This window comes from Geotrypetes seraphini, chromosome 9 (assembly GCF_902459505.1).
Source record: "Geotrypetes seraphini chromosome 9, aGeoSer1.1, whole genome shotgun sequence".
In the NCBI taxonomy this organism is placed as follows: domain Eukaryota; kingdom Metazoa; phylum Chordata; class Amphibia; order Gymnophiona; family Dermophiidae; genus Geotrypetes; species Geotrypetes seraphini.
The window spans coordinates 114,592,418-114,616,242 of record NC_047092.1 but is presented as its reverse complement, the minus strand read 5'-3'; the positions used below and the strand labels follow the sequence as shown (position 1 = coordinate 114,616,242).

At 44.4% G+C, this 23,825-nt stretch overlaps 1 protein-coding gene across 4 annotated transcripts in view; it reads right to left on the bottom strand.

The window, feature by feature from the left end:
- Nucleotides 1–23,825, bottom strand: part of HDLBP (high density lipoprotein binding protein) — a 783,060-nt gene that overhangs the window by 366,820 nt on the left and 392,415 nt on the right. For all 4 annotated transcript variants that reach the window (XM_033958794.1, XM_033958796.1, XM_033958797.1 and 1 more), the window contains exons 19-20: nucleotides 22,550–22,768; nucleotides 21,168–21,309 (exon numbers count right to left, since the gene is read on the bottom strand). In XM_033958794.1, the coding sequence (XP_033814685.1) occupies nucleotides 21,168–21,309; nucleotides 22,550–22,768 (361 nt within the window). The remainder of the gene's footprint in view (nucleotides 1–21,167; nucleotides 21,310–22,549; nucleotides 22,769–23,825) is intronic.

Below are 23,825 nucleotides of genomic sequence, written 5' to 3'. Positions count from 1 at the left end.
TATAGGACTAATAAATGTTCGATCAGTAAAAACTAAACATCACTTAATCAAAGATTTAATTTCACAACACTCTTTTGATGTCATATGCTTAACAGAAACTTGGCTAACCGATGGAGAGGAAGCTTACCTCTCCTACAGTTGCCCCTCTGGATTCTCATATTTCTTCAATCATCGCCGTTACAAACGTGGCGGAGGTCTAGCCATTATTTTCCGTACATCTTTATTAACAGCTATAGATTACTCCCCTTCTAATTCTCCTATTGAATTTTTACAATTCTCTTTTCAAACTAAGCCTAAACTTGACGCTTTACTCCTTTACTTGCCTCCTCCAGTTAATAGTGAAAATTTAACCCTACTACAAGCTTTGCTCTATGATTTCGGTTCCTCTACTTTAAACCCTTTAATTTTAGGAGACTTTAACATTCATTTCGACATTCCTAACAATACTCAAACTAAAACTATTCTATCACACATTGATCATTTAGACATGCATCCTCTCATATTGGAACCTACACACAATTTAGGACATACTATTGATATGGCACTTATCCCAACATTCCAAATCGATAAATACTCTTTTAATTTCTGTAAACCAGTTCCCTAGTCGGACCATTACTTGATATCAATGTCATACACTCTTAATTACAAAGCATCCATATCTACCAAAAAAATAATCAAATTCAGAGACTTCAATAATCTTTCTTTCGAAAATATTTCTGCCGCACTTCCTTCAGATTTCTTTGACTTAAATTTTACATCATTAGAAGACTCAATCAAATGTTGGATCGCAAACACCCGTCAACTATTGGACACACTAGCTCCTCAACAATCAAAAATCATCTCTGGGAGAAAATCTATCAATCCTTGGTATACAGCAGAACTCAAACTCATCAAAAAGCAAGTAAGATCCCTGGAGCGTAAATGGAGAAAAGATAAATCTGCATCCAACTCAGAACTATTTAAAGAACACTCTAAATTCTACAAATCAAAAATAAATCTTGCAAAAACAAAATTTTACTCAGGATTAATTCAGAAAGCCACAAATTCCTCCACTCTTTATCGTATACTAAATTCAATTACATACTCTAATCAACGTAAAAAACAAGATACTGAACTTAAACTCACTTCTCAAGAACTCGCAACTTATTTCATCGAAAAAATTGACAAAATCAGATCTACATTCACTATAAACTCATTAGCTAAATCTGATCAAGTACAAATTGAGCTTAGCTCACTTTCTTCAAAATGTTCTTTGTTTAATATTCCTTCTTTAGCAGAGATTGAAGCCACTTTAAAAACTATTAATTTAAAAGGTTCCCAAACGGATTCTATTCCTCCCTTCCTCCTTAAGCGATTCTTTAAGATTTTCGGTCCAGCTATTCTTACCCTGGTTAGTGACAGTCTAAAAAAAGGTATCATTCCTACGGTTTGGAAACACTCAACTATTCATCCGATCATTAAAAATCACAAAATTAGTTCTGAAAATATGTCGAACTACAGACCTATAGCCAATATTCCATTTTTATCTAAATTAACTGAGAAGGTGGTGTTTAACCAGATTTCAGATTTTATCGAAAAAACTAATATTCTTCACCCCAATCAGACTGGCTTTAGGCAACATCATTCTACAGAACATTCACTAATAGGCATGACTACCATTATTCACTACTTTCTAGACCATCATCAATCAGTTCTCTTAGTTTCTTTGGATCTTTCGGCTGCTTTCGACGCAATCGATCATGAGCTATTACTAACTAGGCTCCAATCAATTGGTATCACAGACCAAGTTCTATCTTGGTTTCACTCTTACTTTTCTGATCGTTCTTCATCTGTTTCTTTCAATAATTCAACTTCTGATACTTTCCCTACTGCAAACGGTGTCCCACAAGGTTCTATACTTTCTCCACTTCTATTTAATATATTTCTTGCACCTTTGTTGACTTTATGTCAATCTATCGGCTTTAATGTTTTCGCTTATGCCAACGATATTCAACTTCTGCACCCCATTGATACCAATAATCCCTCTGACATATCAGTAATCAATACAAAATTAGAACAAATACATAACTGGTTAAACAATAATAAACTTGCATTGAATATCACTAAATCCAATGTACTACTTTTTCCTTGGAAGGATAATCCCAAACTAAGCCTCCCAATTTCTATTAAAGGTCATCCCTTACAAGAGGTAAACAACATTAAAATACTTGGAGTTATTTTCGATCACTCTCTTTCCTTCCACGACCATATTAGTAGTATTATTAAGTCTTCATTCTTCAGGCTTTGACAAATCCGCTCTGTATCACAGTTCCTTAATGCCAATTCTCTAAACATCCTCATTCATTCACTTGTCATTTCAAAGATAGATTACTGTAATGCCTTGTTCAAAGGTATAGCACAAAAGGAAATAAAACGCTTACAGATAATACAAAATACATCCATTAAACTTATTTATAAAGCAAAAAAATTTGATCACATAACGCCTCTCCTTAAGGAAGCCCATTGGCTTCCGGTGGCTCATCGAATAATATATAAACTCAGCTTGCTCACCTTTAAATCACTTCTTTATAAAACTCCAGCTTTCATTCACAAATTGCTAATCCCTTATACAGCTAATAGAACTTTAAGATCTGCCGAACAACATCTACTAACGATTCCATCGCTAAAAATAATAAATACGCGTCGTCAGTTTATTTTTTCAGTCACTGCACCCCAGACTTGGAATTCTCTACCAAGCTTTCTAAGGGAAGAAACTAATTTAGATAAATTTAAATGTAAACTAAAAACATTCCTGTTTAGTGATGCATTCATAAACTAACTAGCTCCTAAGTGACTTTTTAATAATCATGAGAATCTCATAAAGTTATTCTTTCAAGTCTCACTTCCAATTTTTATTTTCCTTTTAAATTTTATCTTATTAAAATTATTATCATTACCCTCCCCTTATGTGCCTTCCCTATATGTTTATTTTACCTTATTTAAATTGTAACTTCTTCCCCATATTTTCCTTCTGTTTCCAGTTTTGTCAAATTTGTCATTAACCTTGTTAGTATTATCTTCTATGATTTTGTTTTTACAATGTAATTTTATCATAATGTACATCGCTTCGAATTTAGATGAAGCGATTAATCAAATATGTATTAAACTTGAAACTTGACAGTGTCGAGAAAGTGTTGAAGGCTCAATATGGTTTAGTTTTTGCAATGCCTTCCGGGTACCGCACCAGAATCTAATCTAGTGATGTCTGCATCGAGGATGACCGGTGCCGGTGAGTTGAAGGGGCCAATTCCCCTGTGGGAAGCTTCCACACCGATGGAGTATCCACTGCAGGTGCAACCGGTGTCAAGGGCTCAGACTGGACTGGCACTGGGGGAGTCGGTGTCAACACAGACACAAATTGGGTCGGCACCAGCATTTGAAAATGCTTGCTCAATTCCTCCCTAAGCAAATTGTCAATTTTTTTGCTTGAGGGTAAGCACCGGTACCGCTGGCTTTTTTGCCAGTACCTTCAGTGCAGCTCTACGCTTCAGCAATGAGGAGGCCAATGACGAGGCACACACCAATATCAGAGCAGAGTGCTTTTTGGGCTTCTTCGAGGACTGCAGGACTTGGCTCACTGCTACTTTGACCTGAGGCCCAGATGGGGTGGCAGGCTTCTTAGCCTGCTTACCCACAGAAGGCTGCAACACCAAGTAGTTTCTGTCGGTGTCGACTTGGACAGCGGCATTGACGTCAGAAGCAATGTCGAGTCCCTTTCCATCCGACGCCAAAGAGAAATCGCTGTTGAATGAGGCTGTTCTTCAAAGTTCTTTTTTGTAGAGAACAACGGGAATAGGTCACCTGACGGTGCTCAGGCCCCAAACACTGAAGACACCAGCGATGCGGGTCAATCACGGAAATGAGGCAAGCACGTCCACACTTTTTAAAACCTGTCTGCGTGCGTGACATCGAAGGAAAAACGGCCCCAGCAAGATCAAAATCGGAGGCCAAGGTGGTTGAACAGGCCCCGCCGGGCCAAACCTGCAAGAAGGAAAAAACGAAAATTGTTACTTTTTTCTTTTTGTATACAAGCAAAAGAAATAAATAAGAAAAAAATGGCTGAAACAATCAAAGAAATCTGCGAGAGCGGGAAGGCAGCAAGAAAAAATTTCAATGGCCGTTGAAACGTGTCTTTTTAGCTCCGCAGAAACTAAGAAATTGAGGGACCGCACGCCTACATCGGCGGGAAGGCACTCACGCAAGCGCGGTGTGGGCTATCACAAACTTTCTAAAGACTTAAAGTGGCGATGCACTTTTAAAGTGGTCTGTACCGGGGCTCCGTCGGTGACATAACCCATCAGTGAGAATATGCTGCCTGCTTGTCCTGGGATAAAGACTCAATAGAAAGAAGCTGTCCGAATCCCTACGGTGGGCTCCGTCTCTTGCAGTGTTCAAAACCCATTTAAAAGCCCACCTCTTTGAGAGTGCTTTCGACTCCTAACTCCTCTCACTTTGGGATCTGCATCCCCTACCCTATATGTCATGTCTGTCTGTCCAAGTTAGATTGTAAGCTATTCCAAGCAGGGACTGTCATAAGAACATAAGAACATAAGTAGTCGCCTCCGCCAGGGCAGACCAGAGGTCCATCCCGCCCAGCGGTCCGCTCACGCGGCGGCCCATCAGGCATATTGCCTGAGCAGCAGTCCCTGACTAATTTTATACCTACCTCTACATTTATCTCTAAACCTTCCACTGCTCTTATCTGTACCCCTCAATCCCTTTGTCCTCCAGGAACCTATCCAGGTCTTCCTTGAAACCCTGTACTGTGCTATTTCCTATCACGGCTTCCGGAAGGGTGTTCCATGTGTCCACCACCCTCTGTGTGAAAAAAAATTTCCTTGCGTTTGTTCTAAACCTGTCCCCCTTCAATTTCATCGAGTGGCCCCTTGTTTTTGTGGTTTCTTTCAAATTGAAAAATCTGTCCTTGTCAACCTTTTCGATGCCCCTCAGTATCTTGAAGGTCTCTATCATGTCTCCTCTGAGTCTCCGCTTCTCCAGGGAGAACAGCCCCAGCTTTTTCAGTCTGTCAGTGTATGTAAGGTTTTCCATACCCTTAATCAGTTTAGTTGCTCTTCTCTGGACTCCCTCAAGCATTGCCATGTCCTTTTTGAGGTACGGTGACCAGTACTGTACACAGTATTCCAGATGGGGGCGCACCATAGCCCGGTACAGTGGCAGGATGACTTCCTTCGTTCTGGTCGAGATACCCTTCTTAATGATACCTAGCATTTGGTTTGCTTTCCTCGAGGCTGTGGCGCACTGTGCTGACGCCTTCAATGTCGTGTCTACCATCACTCCCAGGTCTCTTTCCAGCTTACTGACCCCTAGCATTGTTCCCCCCATTTTGTAAGTGAACATCGGGTTCCTTCTCCCTACATGCATGACCTTGCACTTCCCCACGTTGAAGCTCATTTGCCACTTTTTTGCCCATTCTTCCAGTGTCGTAAGATCCCTTTGGAGATCCTCGCAATCTACCGTGGTTTCAACCCTGCTGAATAGTTTGGTATCATCAGCGAATTTGATGACCTCACATTTTGTTCCCGCCTCCAGGTCGTCGATGAATATGTTAAATAGGAGCGGTCCCAGCACCGACCCTTGAGGAACCCCGCTCGTGACCCCTTGCCAGTCCGAGTAGTGGCCCTTTACACCAACCCTCTGCTTCCTCTCCGACAGCCAGTTTTTAATCCATCGGTGGACCTCCCCTCGCACCCCATGATTCCATAGTTTCCTGAGCAATCGCTCATGTGGTACCTTATCGAAGGCTTTCTGAAAGTCTAGGTAAATTATGTCTATGGGTTCACCTTTGTCCACCTGGCTATTTACCCTCTCAAAGAAGTATAACAAATTTGTGAGGCACGACCTACCCTTGCAGAACCCATGCTGGCTCGACCTTAGCTGTCCATTTTTTTCGATATGATCACAGATGCCGTCCTTAATCAGTGCCTCCATCATCTTTCCCGGGACCGATGTGAGGCTCACCGGCCTGTAGTTTCCCGGGTCGCCCCTTGAACCCTTCTTGAAGATGGGCGTGACATTAGCTATTTTCCAGTCCTCCGGGATCTCTCCAGTTTTTAGGGATAGGTTGCATATTTGCTGAAGTGTCTCTGCTATTTCATTCCTTAATTCCTTGAGCACCCTTGGGTGGATGCTGTCTGGACCTGGTGACTTGTCGCTCTTTAGCTTGTCTATCTGCCTGAGGACATCCTCCTGGCTCACCTCTAGTTGGATCAGCTTGCTATCTTGATCTCCATTTTCTATTTCCTCTGGTTCCGGGATGTTGGATGTGTCCTCCCTCGTGAAGACTGATGTAAAGAAGTCGTTTAACTTGTCAGCTATTTCTTTTTCCTCCCTCACTACTCCCTTTCTATCCCCGTCATCCAAGGGCCCCACTTCCTCCCTCGCTGGTTGCTTTCCCTTTACGTACCTGAAGAATGATTTGAAATTTTTTGCCTCTCTCGCTAGTCTCTCTTCATATTCCCTCTTTGCTCTCCTAACCACTCGGTGGCACTCCTTCTGTTTTTCCTTGTGGTCCTTTTGGCTGGCCTGCGTTTGATCCTGTTTCCATTTTTTGAACGATGCTTTCTTGTCACTGATCGCCTTTTTTACAGCAGCCGTTATCCATGCTGGGTTCTTTATTCGATTTTTCTTGCACTCTTTTCTGAACCTGGGGACGTACAGGTTCTGTGCTTCGTGCACCGTACGCTTGAGCATGGTCCAGGCGCTTTCTACGGACTCTATCTTTCTTGTGCTGCCGTTGAGTTTCTTCCCCACCATTTTCCTCATTGCATCATAATTCCCTTTTCTGAAGTTGAGCGCTGTTGTTGTGGTTCTTTTCACCCTGGATGATCCCAGTTCTAGTCGGCACTGGATCATGTTGTGATCGCTGTTTCCCAGTGGGTCTAATACTATTACTTCCTTTGCAGGTCCCCCCAGTCCACTGAAGATTAGATCAAGAGTAGCTTCTCCTCGTGTAGGTTCCGTGACCAGCTGCTCCAGGAAACAGTCCCTCGTGGCTTCCAGGAATTTGGTCTCTCTCTCGCAACTCGAGTGCCCGATACTCCAGTCTATCCCAGGGTAGTTGAAGTCCCCCATCATCACCACATTTCCATTTTTACATACCTGCCGCAGTTCAGTCTCCAGGTCCCGGTCGATTTCTTCCGATTGGCCAGGCGGACGATAGTATAAACCCAATTTGATGTCTGCTCCAGATCCTCCTGGTAGCTTAACCCATAGTGATTCCAAGCCGTCCGCCCTTACTGCTGTTTCCATTTTGGTTGAGGGTATGGAGTCCTTTATGTATAGCGCTATTCCTCCACCCTTCTTGTGCGTCCTGTCTCTCCTGTAAAGTTTGTACCCTGGTATGACTACATCCCATTTATTGTCATCAGCCCACCACGTTTCTGTGATTCCAATTATGTCTAGGGCTTTTTGACTGGCTATAATTTCCAACTCTCCCATTTTGGCCCTGAGGCTCCTTGCATTTGTGTAGAGGCAATATAGGTCCTGATTTGTCGCCCGCCCTGCTGTTTTCTTTCCATGGCTCGGCGCATCCACTTGGCTTGCCTTTACTCGGTCATCCACCTCCCGTGGCGTGTCCGTTTTGCCCCCAGCCAGTATCTATAAATGTCTGTCTATAAATGTGAAAATGTACAATGTTATCTACACCTTTCAGCGCTATATAAGTGATGATTAGTAGTAGCAGGTTTCCTAGTATGGAGTCAAAAGGACTTTTGGGACTTCTATTGAGTTTGGGGTTGAGTTTTCAGAGTCTTCTGTAGTCTGGGACATCTGTGATGATATTCTAGAGCAGTGTTTTTCAACCTTTTTACACCTGTGGACCGGCAGAAATAAAAGAATTATTTTGTGGACCGGCAAACTACTAGGACTAAAATTTAAAAAAACCGTTTCCGCCCCATCTCCGCGAGCTCGGTCCCATCAAATCATCTGATCCCATCCACACAAGCCTCAGTTATGATTTTATATTAAATATATTTTATTAAAGTATAAAAAGAAACAATATTCTGTACAATTGTCATTTTATAAATACAAATAATACAGAGCAAGGATCAACAAAACCCCTGTCTCCCCTCCCCGTCACATATATCCCCTCTACTATCAAGAAAACTGAACAAGCCAAATTATTACAGAATGCTACACAGAAATATCATGCTAACAGAATACTACAGTCACACATGACAGGAATAGTTTTAGGGGAGTGCAACTAGGGCAACTGCCCCCTGGTCAGAGAGCGCCTTAAGCCGGCTGGAAGCTAAAGAAGCACTGCCTGGGCTTTGCAGTCCCCAGTTATGTATTTTAACACCAGCTCTAGCACGATATATATATTTCAAATCTGATATATTCTAATCACAAAATAGAAATAAAATTATTTTTTTCTACCTTTTGTCGTCTCTGGTTTCTGCTTTCATCTTCTTTTCACTCTCTTCCTTCCAGCATCTGCCTTCTCTGTCTCTTCAATCCAGCATCTGCCCCTTCCATCCACTGTCTGTCCTCTCCCCCTTCCATATGATATCTGTCTTCTTTCTATGCCCCTCTCCCCTTTCCATCCAGCCTGCACCCCCTCTCTCCTTTTTACATTCATTCCAGCTTCACTGCTCTCTTCATTTTTATCTCTCCTACACCAGATCTACCATCGTTGTCCCTCTCTGCTTATTTTTCTGCTGACCCCTCCCCATCATCAATCTCTCTACTTTCTCATGCCCGTCTCTCACCTTCCCCTCCTCTAATCTCCCTGCCAGCTGTTTCCTTCTCCCTTCCCTCCTCCTCCTCTTCCAGCAGTATCTCTCCTTCCCTCCAGGTCTAGTAGCAGCTGTCCCTTTTTTTCCCCTTGCTCAGCAGCTTCCCAGCCTCCTTTCTCTCCTCCCCTCCCAGCAGCATCTCTCCTTTTCCTTCCCTCCAGGTCCAGTAGCAGCAGTCCTTTTTTTTCCCTTTCCCAGCAGCTTCCCAGACTCCTTTCCCTCCTCCCCTCCCAGCAGCATCTCTCCTTCTCCCTCTCCAGGTCCAGTAGCAGCTGTCCCTTTTTTCCCCCTTGCCCAGTAGCTTCCCAGACTCCTATCCCTCCTCCTCTCCCAACAGCATCTCTCCTTCTCCCTCTCCAGGTCCAGTAGCAGCTGTCCCTTTTTCCCCCTTTGCCCAGCAGCTTCCCAGACTCCTTTCCCTCCTCCCCTCCCAGTAACATCTCTCCTTCTCTCTCTCCAGGTCCAGTAGCAGCTGTCCCTTTTTTTACCATGCCCAGCAGATTCTCAGCCTCTAACAGTGGTTTTCTCACCTCCCAGCAACTCTCCTTACTTGCCAGCGCAGCGATTAAGGAAGGCAGTCTCGGGTCCTTAGTTGGGTTGCACCGCCTCTGAGGAAAGCGGAAATTGCATCATCAGAGGCGGCCGCGACTCAGGAAAAGCCCCAAGGCTGCCTTCCTGAATCGCTGCACTGATAAGTAAGGAGAGCCGCTGAGAGGAGAGAAAGCACGCTGTTGGAGGCTCCCCATGACTACAGCTCGATCTATCTTGCCGGTCCTGCGCAGACCGGCAGGAAATTGGAGATGTTGATCTCGCCGGTCCTGCGTGTAACGGCAGGAATTTTCTGTGGACCGGCGGTTGAAGAACCATGTTCTAGAGGACAAATGATTGAGGAAACTTTCTCTTGTTGGAATAAGAGAAATGCCTTGGAATATAAAACCTCTTAGATATTTGAGGTTTAGAAGATTTCAAGAAAGATAAGATGACCATGGACTCTTCATCTCTTAATTTTTCGGGTCACTTCCTTTATTTTATCACCATTGGCATCCAAGTCAGATACCCTAAGGCAGTGGTAGGCAAACTCAGTCAAAAAAGCCAAAGATCAGCAGTACAACGGTTAAGATTTCTTTTGAGAGCCATACCCCATGCCTGCTTGCGATACGACAGCTATGTCAACCTGACTGACATCCTGCTCGCCTGCACGTAGTCGAAATCGATTCGTGGCAAAACCTAGAGAATAACCCATAAATCCCCCAGCGACATTTAATGAACTTTAAAATGTATAATTTGTGAATGACATTTTATAAGTGATAAATTATTTGCTAGCTCTATGGTCTTCAGTTTCAGCCATCTACCAGCCAAACTATTTGAAGGCTTGTTTTGTTTTATAGACTTATGTTCATCATCAGACCTTGATTTTGTCTTGACCTTTGCTTTATATAATTCATTAGTGCTTATATTCAAAAAATTCATTTGGCATTTTTAAAAACGATCTGTTGAAAATTCAAAGTTAGCTTTAGCTATTTCTTCATTATTTATGTATTTGTAACTCGGGTAGGACCTTAGGGCTCAACAAGTTTTGCCCGAAGGCTTTTTCAAGAAAGAGTCCCCCCCTTTTGTTTTGCTCCGCAACATCCCAGCATTCACAATATCAAGCTATCATTATACATCAGAGGAGAGCCTAGAGAATAACACGGGGAAAAATTTGTCTCCATCCCCACCCCGTCCCCGCAAATCTGATCCCATCCACACAAGCCTCAAATAGTTTTATACTGAACTTATTATATTAAAGTATAAAAAGAAGCAATATTCTGTACAATTGTCAATTTATAAATCAGCGTCTTTTCCCCACTCTTTCTTCCCCATTTCCCATCAGCGTCCTCAGCCCACTCTTTCTCCACTTCCCTTCAGTACAGGCACATAAAAACAAGCAAGCAATTTTATATCATTTTCATTCTATTCATTCATAGAAATTAAAGTCTAAATAATGCCAGTCACATAACAAAACATGATTTTACAAAAATAATTCCCTGCACAGTCATGCCTGCAAGGATTACTAGATGTCTTTCAGCAGCTATCCTCCCTCTCTCCCCCTTATCTTCATGGCCAAGTCAAAATGATCTACTAACAATAAAATTTTTTAAAAAAACACAAAGCACACTGTACGCAGAGAAAATGTTAATTATCATTTATATTCTGCGGGTTTTCAAAGAGGTCAAGGCAGATGACTTTATGCAATGTCACCTCAGTAACAACTATACAAAAATAGACAAATATACCCCTCCCTTTTTACTAAACTGCGCTGAATGCCCTTCACTGCTCTCGATGCTCATAGGCTCCCTGCCCTAAAAACTGCTATTGCGGTTTAGTAAAAGGGGGCCATAGTGCAAAATATAGACAGCAGATATAAATTCTCAAAATGGACACATTTTGATCACTAAATTGAAAATAAAATAATTTTTCCTACCTTTGTTATCTGGTGATTTCATGAGTCTCTGGTTGCACTTTATTTTTCTGACTGTGCATCTAATATTTCTTCCCTTCTTCCAGCTCCTGTATGCTCCAGCTCCAGACCTCATTCCCTCCCCCAACTTTTTCTTTCTTTCACCCTGCCCCCTTCTTTCTTTCTCTCTCCATGCACCCTTTCTTTCTGTATGTCTGTCTTTCTCTCTCTCTCTCTCTTTGCCCCCTTTCTTTCTGTCTGTCTTTCTCTCTCCATGCATGCCTCCTTTCTGTCTGTCTCCCTATCTTTCTCCCTCCATGCCTCTTTTCTGTCTGTCTCCTGGTCTTTCTGACTCCTGTCTCCCTTCTTTCTTTTTGTCTCCCTGCCCCCCCCTTTCTTTCTTTCTCTCTGCCCTCCCCCAAGCCGCCGGCGGGGAACAGGCTACCACCGCCGCAGGTGAATAGGCTGCCACCACTGCCATCGGGGAACAGGCAGCCACTGAGTTCTGAGCTCTCTCTGCTTCCCTTCCCAATAAAGAGGACGCTGAAGCACCGGGCCGACCAACCTTCCCCACCTGACGTCAATTATAACGTTGGAGAGGAAGTTCCGGGCCAGCCAGCTGCATTCCTGCCCCTTCTCTTTGGCATCCTGAAGGCAAATCAGGACACAAAGCCGGCAAAGCAGAAAAAAAAAAAGGTAAACTGAATGGAGCGGTCAGAAGCGTCGCTCTCAGAGCAACTGTACCGCAGCCATCTTGGATCCTATCTCACTTTTTCTTATGCACAAAGCTTTATGGACGCCATTAAAATTGTCTAAAATAGATAAAAGAGGAATGTTTGTTGGTCTTGCAATTTGGCAGTTGGCACTATGGAACACATGTTTTTTTATGTGGCTAATGTGGCTAATTACTGAGAAAGTTTGGTCAACCATTTCTGAGATAAAGGAAGTGATATAGAAAGTACTGTAATTTATAGATTAATTATTTTTGGCACTACTTACATTACATTAGTGACTTATTTATTTATTTTGATTTCTATCCCGTTGTCCCCAAAGTGCCAAGAACAGGTAACAGGTTTAACATACATAGTATATAGTTAACAGGTTACAATTTACACAGCACCGAAACCATTATAGCCTCTCTACTCAATCACCTGCATTCACTCTTTAGCCAGGGATCTAGCGCTTTGATCTTGCAACTCGACCTGAGTAGTGCTTTCGACCTAGTCGACCACACCATCCTCCTAGACTGCCTTGCATACATCGGCATCTCCGGCCTGGTTCTCAACTGGTTCCACGGATTCCTAAGACACAGATCATACAGGGTAATCAAGAACGACTCTCTCTCTTATAGCTGGGACAACCCCTGTGGTGTCCCACAGGGCTCCCCCCTGCCCCCCACCCTGTTTAACATTTACCTCACCTCCCTGGGAAACCTCCTGCAAAGCTCCAAGTTTAAATTCTTCATCTACGCAGATGACATCACAATAGTCATCCCGCTTACCAGCTTCACCCCTGAGTTGCTCTCCTCTCTATCATGCTTACTTAATCAGATAGAACTCTGGATGTTATCCTACAAGCTAAAATTAAACCCCGAAAAAAACTAAATTCTTCCTAGCTACCCCCAACGACAAAATCAAAGACACCATTATTCAAGTGAAAGGATCGGTTTTCCCCCTTGAACAAACCTTAATAATACTGGGAGTCATGCTAGACAAGCATCTATCCCTAGAGCAACACACTGATCTTAAAGTCAGGAAAACCATTTCAGTGCTCTGGAAACTCCACACCATAAAAAAATACTTCGACAACATCTCATTCCGCCTATTAGTACAATCCTCCATTCCCAGCATCCTGGACTACTGCAATATAAGAACATAAGAAGTTGCCTCCGCTGAGGCAGACCAGAGGTCCATCTCGCCCAGCGGTCCGCTCCCGCGGCGGCCCATCAGGCCCATTGCCTGAGCAATGGTCCCAGACTATCCCTATAACCTACCGCTACTCTTATCTGTACCCTTCAATTCCTTTATCCTCTAGGAACCTATCCAAACCTTCTTTGAAGCCTTGTAACGTGCTCCGGCCTATCACAGCCTCTGGGAGCGCGTTCCATGTGTCCACCACCCTCTGGGTGAAAAAGAACTTTCTGGCATTTGTTTTAAACCTGTCTCCTTTTAATTTTTCCGAGTGCCCCCTTGTACTTGTGGTTCCCCGTAATCTGAAAAATCTGTCCCTGTCTACTTTTTCTATACCCTTCAGGATCTTGAAGGTTTCTATCATGTCTCCTCTAAGTCTCCGCTTTTCCAGGGAGAACAGCCCCAGCTTTTTCAGTCTGTCAGTATATGAGAGGTTTTCCATACCTCTTATTAGTTTAGTTGCTCTTCTCTGGACTCCCTCAAGTACCGCCATGTCCTTTTTGAGGTATGGCGACCAATATTGGACACAGTACTCCAGATGCGGTCGCACCATTGCACGATACAGTGGCAGGATGACCTCCTTTGTCCTGGTCGTGATACCCTTCTTAATGATACCCAACATTTTGTTTGCTTTTCTTGAGGCTGTGGCGCACTGTGCCGACGCCTTTAAAGACGTGTCCACCATCACTCCCAGGTCTCTTTCAAGGTTACTTACCCCTAGCAGTGATCCTCCCATTTTGTAACTGAACATCGGGTTCTTTTTCCCTACATGCATGACCTTGCATTTCCCTACATTAAAGTTCATTTGCCATTTTTTGGCCCATTCTTCTAGCGTCGTTAGGTCCCTTTGCAGATCTTCGCAGTCTTCCATGGTTTCAACCCTGCGGTAGAGTTTGGTGTCATCCGCAAATTTAATAACTTCGCAATTTGTTTCCGCCTCCAGGTCATTAATAAATATATTGAACAGGAGCGGTCCCAGCACCGACCCCTGCGGAACTCCGCTCGTGACCCCATGCCAGTCTGAGTAATGGCCCTTCACTCCAACCCTCTGTTTCCTGTCTGCCAGCCAGTTTTTGATCCATCGGTGGACCTCCCCTTGCACCCCGTGTCTCCACAGTTTTTTAAGCAATCTTTCATGCGGTACCTTGTCAAAGGCTTTTTGAAAGTCAAGGTAAATGATGTCAATGGATTCCCCCCTATCCACCTGTCTATTTACTCCCTCAAAGAAGTACAATAAGTTTGTGAGGCATGACCTACCCTTGCAGAAGCCGTGCTGGCTCGACTTTAGCTGTCCATTGTTTTCTATGTGTTCACAGATACTGTCCTTAATCAGTGCTTCCATCATTTTTCCCGGGACCGAGGTCAAGCTCACCGGCCTGTAGTTCCCTGGGTCCCCCCTTGAACCCTTCTTGAAGATGGGTGTGACATTTGCAATTTTCCAATCCTCCGGGATCTCTCCAGTCTTTAAGGATAGGTTACATATTTGGCGAAGTGGCTCTGCTATTACGTTCCTTAGTTCCTTGAGTACCCTTGGGTGAATGCCGTCCGGACCTGGCGATTTGTCGCTCTTTAGTCTGTCTATCTGCCTGAGGACATCCTCTTGGCTTACCTCTAGTTGGACCAGCTTTTCATCCCGATCCCCATTTACGATGTCCTCCGGTTCCGGAATATTGGATGTATCCTCCCTCGTGAAGACTGACGTGAAGAACTTATTTAACCTGTCTGCTATCTCTTTTTCCTCTTTTACCACTCCTTTTTTGTCTCCATCATCCAATGGCCCCACTTCTTCCCTTGCCGGTTGCTTCCCCTTCACATATCTGAAGAACGATTTGAAGTTTGTTGCTTCCCCCGCCAGTCTCTCCTCATATTCCCTTTTAGCTTTTTTAACCACACGGTGACACTTCCTTTGGTGTTCTTTGTGTTCCATTTGGTTGTCCTTTGTTTGGTCCTTTTTCCATTTTTGAACGATGTTTTCTTGTCACTTATCGCCTTTTTCACTGCAGTTGTTATCCACGCTGGGTTTTTTGTTCGGTTTTTTTTGCACCCCTTCCTGAATCTGGGGATGTACAGGTTCTGTGCCTCTTGCACCGTGCCCTTGAGTAGGGACCAGGCTTTTTCTACAGACTCCATCTTCCTTTCGCTACCATTGAGTTTCTTTCCCACCAGTTTCCTCATGCCATCATAATTCCCTTTTTTGAAGTTGAGTGCTGTCGCTGTGGATCTTTTCACCTTTGATGGTCCAATTTCCAGCTTGCACTGGATCATGTTGTGATCGCTGTTTCCTAGGGGTTCTAGCACCGCCACCTCCTTTGCAGGTCCCCCTAGCCCATTGAGGATTAGGTCGAGAGTTGCATACCCCCGTGTTGGTTCCGTGACCAGCTGTTCCATGAAACAGTCCCTCGTGGTTTCCAGGAATTTGGTCTCCCTTGTGCAGTTTGAGTGTCCAATACTCCAGTCTATCCCAGGGTAGTTGAAGTCTCCCATCACCATCACGCTTCCGCTTTTGCATATCTGCCTCAGCTCAGCCTCCAGGTCCTGGTCGAGTGCTTCCGTTTGTCCAGATGGGCGATAGTACAGGCCCAATTTTATGTCTGCTCCAGCTCCTCCAGGTAGCTTAATCCATAGTGATTCCAAGTCGTCCGCCCTTACTGTTGTTTCTATCCTGGTTGAAGGTATGGAGTCCTTTATATAAAGCGCTATTCCTCCACCCTTCTTGTGTGTCCTGTCCCTCCTGTAGAGTTTGTACCCTGGTATGGCCACATCCCATTTGTTGTCGTCAGTCCACCACGTTTCTGTGACTCCTATTATGTCCAGGTCCTTTGTATTGGCTATGACTTCTAGTTCTCCCATTTTGGCTCTTAGGCTCCTAGCATTAGTGTATAGGCAATTTAAGTCCTGGTTGTTTGCCTTTTCCGCTGGTTTTCCTCGTGGTTTGGCGCCCCTGCCAACCTCCTCAAGGGTTGCCAGCCCCGGAGCTTTGTTGTGTTCATCCCCATCCTGCGGTGTGTCTATGTTGTCCTCAGCCTGCTCCCCCATGTTTGGATGACCCTCTGGCTCCTGTTGCTCTCTCTTAATTCTGCTTGCTAGGTTCGTTTGTGCATTGGCTCCCTGCATCCATGTATCCTTTTCCCAAAAGTTCCCTCTCAGTCCCGAGCCCTCTTTTACAAATTTCTGGTTCAGTATCCTTGTTTGATACTTTGGTCCGATGTGTCGAGGTCAGGTCGACTGTCGGCTTTCCCCTTCTCCTCAGTTTAAAGCCAAGTCTATGCTGCTCTGGACGTTGCGTGCCAGCAACCTCGTCCCAGCATTGCTCAGGTGCAGTCCGTCCCTCCTGTAGAGCTTGTTCTTCCCCCAGAAAGTTGTCCAGTTCCGTACAAATTGGAAACCCTCCTCTTCGCACCATCTCCTCAGCCAACCGTTTACTGCTTGCAGCTCGGTCTGTCTCTTAGCATCTGCCCTCGGTACTGGCAGGATCTCCGAGAAGGCTATCCTCCTTGTCCTCAGCTTCAGTTTCCTCCCCAGGATCCTGAACTGCTCAGTTAGTGTAGTCCTGTTGTAGCTCCTCCTGCTGATGTCGTTGGTTCCAACGTGGATTATCACCGCTGTCTCCTCTGTTTCAGCTCCGTCCAGGATTCTCTCTATTCTGTCAATGACGTCCTTCGTTCTCGCCCCCGGGAGACATGTCACTAGTCGGTCCTCTCTCCCTCCTGCTATGTGACTGTCCACTTTTCTCAGGATTGAGTCTCCCACTACAATTGCAGACTTCCCCTTCCTTGGTTGTCTCTCTGGTCTCAGGTCCGTGTCGCGATCCGTTAGAATTTCCTCTGGGTTCGGTTGGGTCACTATCTCCTCTGTCTGTCCAGCTCCTCCGCAAGGTCCTACTCTCATGGCGTCTGGTGGATTCTGTCCAATTGTTGGTTCCATTCCGATGGGCTCCATGAAGAAAACTATCAGGAGACTAAAACTAATTCAAAACACCGCCGTCTGCCTTATATTTGGCTTAAACAAATGGGAACACATCACCCCTTACTACCACAAACTACATTGGCTACCATTTGAATCCAGAGTCCTGTTCAAGTTTGCTTGCTTCTGCTACAAAACAGCATTCAGCCTATCTCCAAACTACCTCAACCCACACTTCAACCTGAATTACAACTATAAGAACTCCCGCAGAATTCAACTATTTGCCTTCCCTTCCCTAAAACTGTCATTTCAAAAGGTTCCTTGACAAAACCTTTGCCTTCCAGGCGGCTAAACTGAACCCATGGCTAGCCCAAATTGTGCTCGAGACCCACACCTACCTTGATTTCAGAAAACTACTCAAAACCCACCTATTCCATGGACAAAACCCTTAATAACCCTTCTTCCTCTGCTCCCCTCCTACTCCTTCTTATCGTACTTTCCCTTTCTACTATCCTCAAAGTCTTTCATTTTCCCTCCTCCTGCTAACCTCAACGACATTATTGTTTGTAACTTAGACTAATTGATGTGAACCGCCTAGAACTCCCTGGGTATGGCGGTATACAAGAATAAAGTTATTATTATTATTAATTTCAGTACATGTTTCCAATACAAGTTGGTTTTTTTTTACTAACTAGACACATATTTAGGGTCTAATACTAATATAGTATACAGTTTACTGTTTATAATTTACCCTGGTTATTCTACAGTACAAGTTTTATCTTAATTGAAAGACAGTTTATAGGTTGGATTTGCTATAGTTATACCAGATTTTACATAAGAACATAAGAATTGCCGCTGCTGGGTCAGACCAGTGGTCTATCGTACCCAGCAGTCCGCTCAAGCAGCGGCTCTTAGGTCAAAGACCAGTGCCCTAACTGAGACTAGCCTTACCTGCGTACGTTCTGGTTCAGCAGGAGCTTATTTAACTTTGTCTTGAATCCCTAGAGCAGGGGTGTCCAATGTCGGTCCTCGAGGGCCGCAATCCAGTCGGGGTTTTCAGGATTTCCCCAATGAATATGCATGAGATCTATTAGCATACAATGAAAGCAGTGCATGCAAATAGACCTCATGTATATTCATTGGGGAAATCCTGAAAATCCGACTGGACTGCGGCCCTCGAGGACCGACATTGGACACCCCTGCCCTAGAGGGTGTTTTCCCCTATAACAGCCTCCAGAAGAGCGTTCCAGTTTTCTACCACTCTCTGGGTGACGAACTTCCTTACGTTTGTACAGAATCTATCCCCTTTTAACAGTGCCTTCTCGTTCTCTCTACCTTAGAGAGGGTGAACAACCTTATAAGCTTTCCTTATGTGACACAATAGGTTCTGGTACCAATGTACATTTCTTTGTAGTCCATCAGTCAAGGGCAGGGGTTAGATGAGAGGTATGTTTTTATTGCTTTCCTAAAGTTGAGGAGTCCTTCAAGGGATCTGATATGCAGGGCCAGTCAATTCCAATGGCTCGGTATGTAGTGGGAGTAGGAACTTCGTTTGGCGGTTTGAAGTTGCATGGCACGACCAGGGAGTGTTTTGAGGCATATTTCAGCCTGGGAGCGGAGAGACCAGTTTGGTACATACGGAAGAAGCTTAGCCATCACACAGCCTGGTGCCATGTCATGAAAGGATTTGAATGCTAGAAACAGGCCCTTAAAGACACAACGTTTAACTACGTGTAGCCAGTGAGCAGACACCATAGCTTGGGAGACAGGGTCGCAGGCACGGAGGTTTTTTAGAAGCCTGATCGCCGTATTTTGAACACACTGATGTCGATGTACGTTCTTTTCCATAAGACCATTGAACAGTGCATTGTAGGAATCCATGCGGGACAGTATTAAGGCATACAGTAGTTGGGCGAAGTAGGACTCTGAAAAGTAGTTCTTTATTTTACGGAGTTGTCGTAGGTAGTAATATGAGGAAGATACCACCTGGGAGATATGGTCGGAAAGCGACAGGTTGCCTTCAAGGAGTATTCCTAGGCTACGCATTTGATCTTTTGCAGTTATAGTAGTTAAGTCCCAGTATAACGAGGGACGGACATGGTTGCATCGTTCTTTGCAAATCCAAAGGAGTTCTGTCTTGGAGGCATTTATGGACAACCAATTTGTCTACGGACATCCAATTTTTGATTTCCGAGAGGCAGTTTAGGAGTTTTGCAATCTGGGCACCATGGTCTTTTCCTAGCAGTAGGTACAGTTGGATGTCATCCGCGAAGGAGTGAATCTGTATTTGATATTTGCGGGCTATGTCTAAGACAGGTCTAATATACAGAATGAATAGTAGGGGAATAGTAGAGCCCCCTGCGGAACACCAAATTTGATCAGTTTTGGTTTTGATGATACATCATTGACAACACTTTGAGATCTGTTTTTCAGAAAAGAGGTTAACCATTGTAGCGCAGTATCTCAGATTTCAATTTCAGAAAGCCGTTCAATGAGGCAAGAATGATCAATAGTGTCGAACACTGCACTGAGATTCAGAAGCACCAGAAGGACATCGTTTCCCTTATCCATGAATTTCCAGCATCCAGATTGGAAGGTGGATAGGGCTCCTTGTTTGTCGATGAAGGAGGGCAATTGGTTTAATACAATTTTTTCCAAGATCTTGGAGACAAAGGGTAGGTTAGAGACAGGTCTAAAGTTGTTGGGCACGTTAGGGTCAAGTGTGGGTTTTATTCTGTCTTAACCTTGCAGTTCTAGGCAGATTACAACAACAACAACAACAACAACAACAACAAAAAAAAGAGTTCAGCTGAACATTTCTATGAGAGTTACAGGTTTAGGAACTTGTTACACAACTATGACATTGTCCGAGATAAGAGATACTTGGTACAGCATTAACTTGTCTTTACAAAGTTCTTGAATACCAGGGTCTTTATTTCCCTTCGGAGGGTTTTGTAGTCAGGCGATGTTAACAGTGTGTGGGTGAGATGGTGGTCTAGTTTCGCTGCCTGAGTTGCTAGTAATCCGTCGTACAACCTCTTGTACTGCGTGCCTACTGATATAGATGTTGAGCTGATACTTAAAAAGCACAATTACTGAAAAATTTATTTATGATGACTTAAATCTATCCTTTTTCACTGGAAGGATTCTTCTAAGTTGGAATACAATAATTTGTGGAATTTGGCGTGTGTATATGCTAAATACGAGAAAATGTTTGCAGCAAAGTGTGGCAATTTTAGGAGATTTAACCAAATATGGGAACCTTTGTTTAAATGTTCTAATTAATATATACTCTGTGACAGTTTATATAGTACTCTTGAAACATCTCATAACTAATAATTTGTATTTTTTTTGTATATTATATATATGTTATGTTATTTATTTAAAAACAAATAAAATATTTACAGAAACGAAAAAAAAACAACCCAATTTTTAACCTGAATACAATAATCAAAATTATAAAGAAAATATAAAACAAAAAGGAAAAAAAATGAAAAGTTTGATGCGCTTTGAGAAAATCCAAGAAACATAGCTTCTTAATTCCACGGAAAACTAAGAACTGCAGGTGTCAAGTTTCAAGTTTATTAATGTATTTGATTAATCGCTTATTAAAATTACTAAGCGATGTACAAAATCAATAAAGTGTCTGGTGGGAAGGCACTGGCAGTCCTGAGAGTTTGAAAATTCTAAAATTTACAGTACACACTAATATTGCCCATACCGGGCTCCGTGGATGAAGTCACCCACAAAAGAGAATATACTACCTGCTTGTCCTAGGATAATCTTAAATAGATAGCACCAGCCTTTATAGGGCAAATCTGCTCTTGAAAATTTATGTCTTCACTTTGGTTCTGGAGCTAAAAAGATGTTAATTTCTTTAGCCTCTCAATAGCTGTAGCAAATAGTGAAGTGATTCTGCCTTTAAATTACCCACATCGTTCCAAGGTTTCACAAATCAACATTTCAGTCTCTTTCTTATTCATACTCAAAAGTTCTCTGTACCTAGGTTTTCCTTCTCAAGCAGAACTGGCATTAGAGAAATGAATAAATACCTCTCATACACTTTGAGTATTCTAGATGTAATTTGGAAGATTGAAGATGAAAAAAGCACACCATTACCTGTAGGATTCTCTTCTTTCTCTGGGAACTTGATCTGTACTCCATGGTCACGAGTGATCTGCTGGATGCGAGACCCTTTGGGACCCATGATGGAGCGGTGGTACTTCTGAGGAATTGTACACTCAATGGTTACTTGAGCTTCCTACAGAGGCGAAAAAGGGGATGTAGAAGAGTTAAAGACATTAATGGGTATACATTATCAAACAACTCATATTTCCTATATGGACTGAGAATGGCCAAAGCTAAGTAGAAAGCTGCTTGTAAGCAATTGATGAGGCAGACTAGATCTCATCAATAGCAATTAAAAAAAAAAAATAAAAAAAAAAATTGACACAGCACATCCCCATTGGTGCAGTGGTTACATCAGAGAGATGGGAATTAATCTATTAACAGAGCTGCTCACTCTCCATGTGACCGTCCTGTGCCTCCAGAATACATCTGTAATAGAGAATGACACGGGAAAAATCTGTCCCCGTCACCGGGCCCACCTAATCCTTCATGCACCGCCCCGTCACCGCCGATCCCTTCACCGCCCCGTCACCGTCACCGCCATCCCTTTCACCGCCCCGTCACCGCACTGCCATCCCATTCACCGCCCCGTCACCGTCCCCGCTGCATCCATATAAGCCTTTTTCCTTTCACTCCCTCCTTCCAATTTGAGCCGGGAACACTAGCGATCGCACGGTCCCCGCGGCCACTACCTGCCTGCCCTGTCGATCCTGGTGTTTGGCGGCTCTACTCCCTTCTCCTCATCCTTGGTTTGTGGGTTTTCTTTTTCGGCATACCTGCGCGCTTTCCCTAGGGAGCCGCACACGCGGCGGCTGCTCAGTGTTCGATCTTCTGCTCTGCTGCAACTTCCTGTTTCCGGTTGGTCAGAGCAGAAGATCGAGGCTCTGAGCAGCGGCGGGTGTGCGCGGCTCTCTGGTAGCGTGCGGGTCGCGAGGAGGAGGATCTGCGGACTGGGGTGAGGAGAGGGGAGAGAGCTGGCTGGACACTGGAATCGATTGGGCGGGCGGGTGTGAGCTGCGGGGACCGCGCGATCCTTCATGCCTCACTGCGGGGGACAAGACCATTCACCGCCCCGCGGGCGGTGAATGGCCTTGTCCCCGTCGCCGCAGCGACTGCTAGTTTTCTTCCCCGTTTTCGGCGGGTGACCCGCGGCTAAAATGCGGTGGCCGCGGGTAAACCGCCACCGTGTCATTCTCTAATCTGTAACTCACAGGGTGGAAGACAGTCACTTCTGCTAGCAAGATATCTGCAAAGGAGTAGAAATACCCCAGTACAGGAAATAAACACAGGCAGCTCATGTTATCCATTTTGAATGGAAAGAGCACGATGCCTGAAAATTCTAAGATTGGGCTACAGTTTATGGGAACACATACCAAGTCTTCAATGATCTCTTGAATACGTTTTTTTGCTGCCTCCACACAGTCTTTTGCCCCTTTAAGGATGACTTTATCGCTCTGTGTGCCAGTGCGTGGAAAACTGACCATCACACCACCAAAATCTTCAGAAATTGTGTTCAGCACCTGTCCTCGCCGGATAACAAAGTGGCGGTGATATTTGGGATCTACTGTCATAGAATCTTCAACCACGTTATCCTACAGGCAGGAGACAGAATCATTATTTCCACCTATAGCAGCTTGCTTCTGTAATTTCCACACCAACAGATTAGGTTCTTACCTCGTTAATCTGGGTTCTGTTATGATACATATGAGTCCGCACTTTAGCTGTTGATTCCCATTTCCCATGGACTATAGAAGGATATCCCTTTAAGAACTTGAAAACTCTTCCCCTTCTGCAGTAGAATACAGCATCCTCCTTAGTTGGTACCAAAGCAATTGAATTCCACTGAAATATAAGGAGAGAGAAGGAGAGGCACAAGGAACTTTCCCAGCATGAAACATTCTGCTCTGCTCTGAAACTTAGAAAACAGAACAAAGAACAATAAACATTTAACAAGTAAACAGAGAACAAATCACTCATATGAGTAACTCAGAACCAACCTGCTATGGTTAACAAGTAGGGGCTAGAGGACCTCCCAGGGGGAAAGAGAAAGGGAAATCTCCCAATACCTAAAACACAATCTTAGGTATAATAGCAGAGGTCCTGAGATGGACACTGGCAATGTATGAGGCCAGCCGAAGGGAGACTGTAGGAGCTGTGCCTAGTCCTGAGCACATGGTAGCAGAGTTCTGAGCACATGGCAGAACAGTGAGCGGAGAGTGTGCTAGCAGGAAGAAGCAGAGAGAGGAGCAGAGAAGGAGGTGCTAGCAGGGGAAGAGGCGAGAGCTAACCCCGCCCACCCATGACATCACCAGCCAAACTCCCCCCATAAAAGGGGACGAGCCAACAGCAGAGAGTTCACAGTGCAAGGCCAGCCGAAGGGAGACTGTAGGAGCTATGCCTAGTCCTGAGCACATGGTAGCAGAGTTCTGAGCACATGGCAGAACAGTGAGCGGAGAGTGTGCTAGCAGGAAGAAGCAGAGAGAGGAGCAGAGAAGGCGGTGCTAGCAGGGGAAGAGGCGAGAGCTAACCCCGCCCACTCCTGACATCACCAGCCAAACTCCCCCCATAAAAGGGGACGAGCCAACGGCGCGCGGCAAAGGCGCTCGCCTTAGCGAGAGCACCTTTGCGAAGAACCTTAAGAAGAGCCAA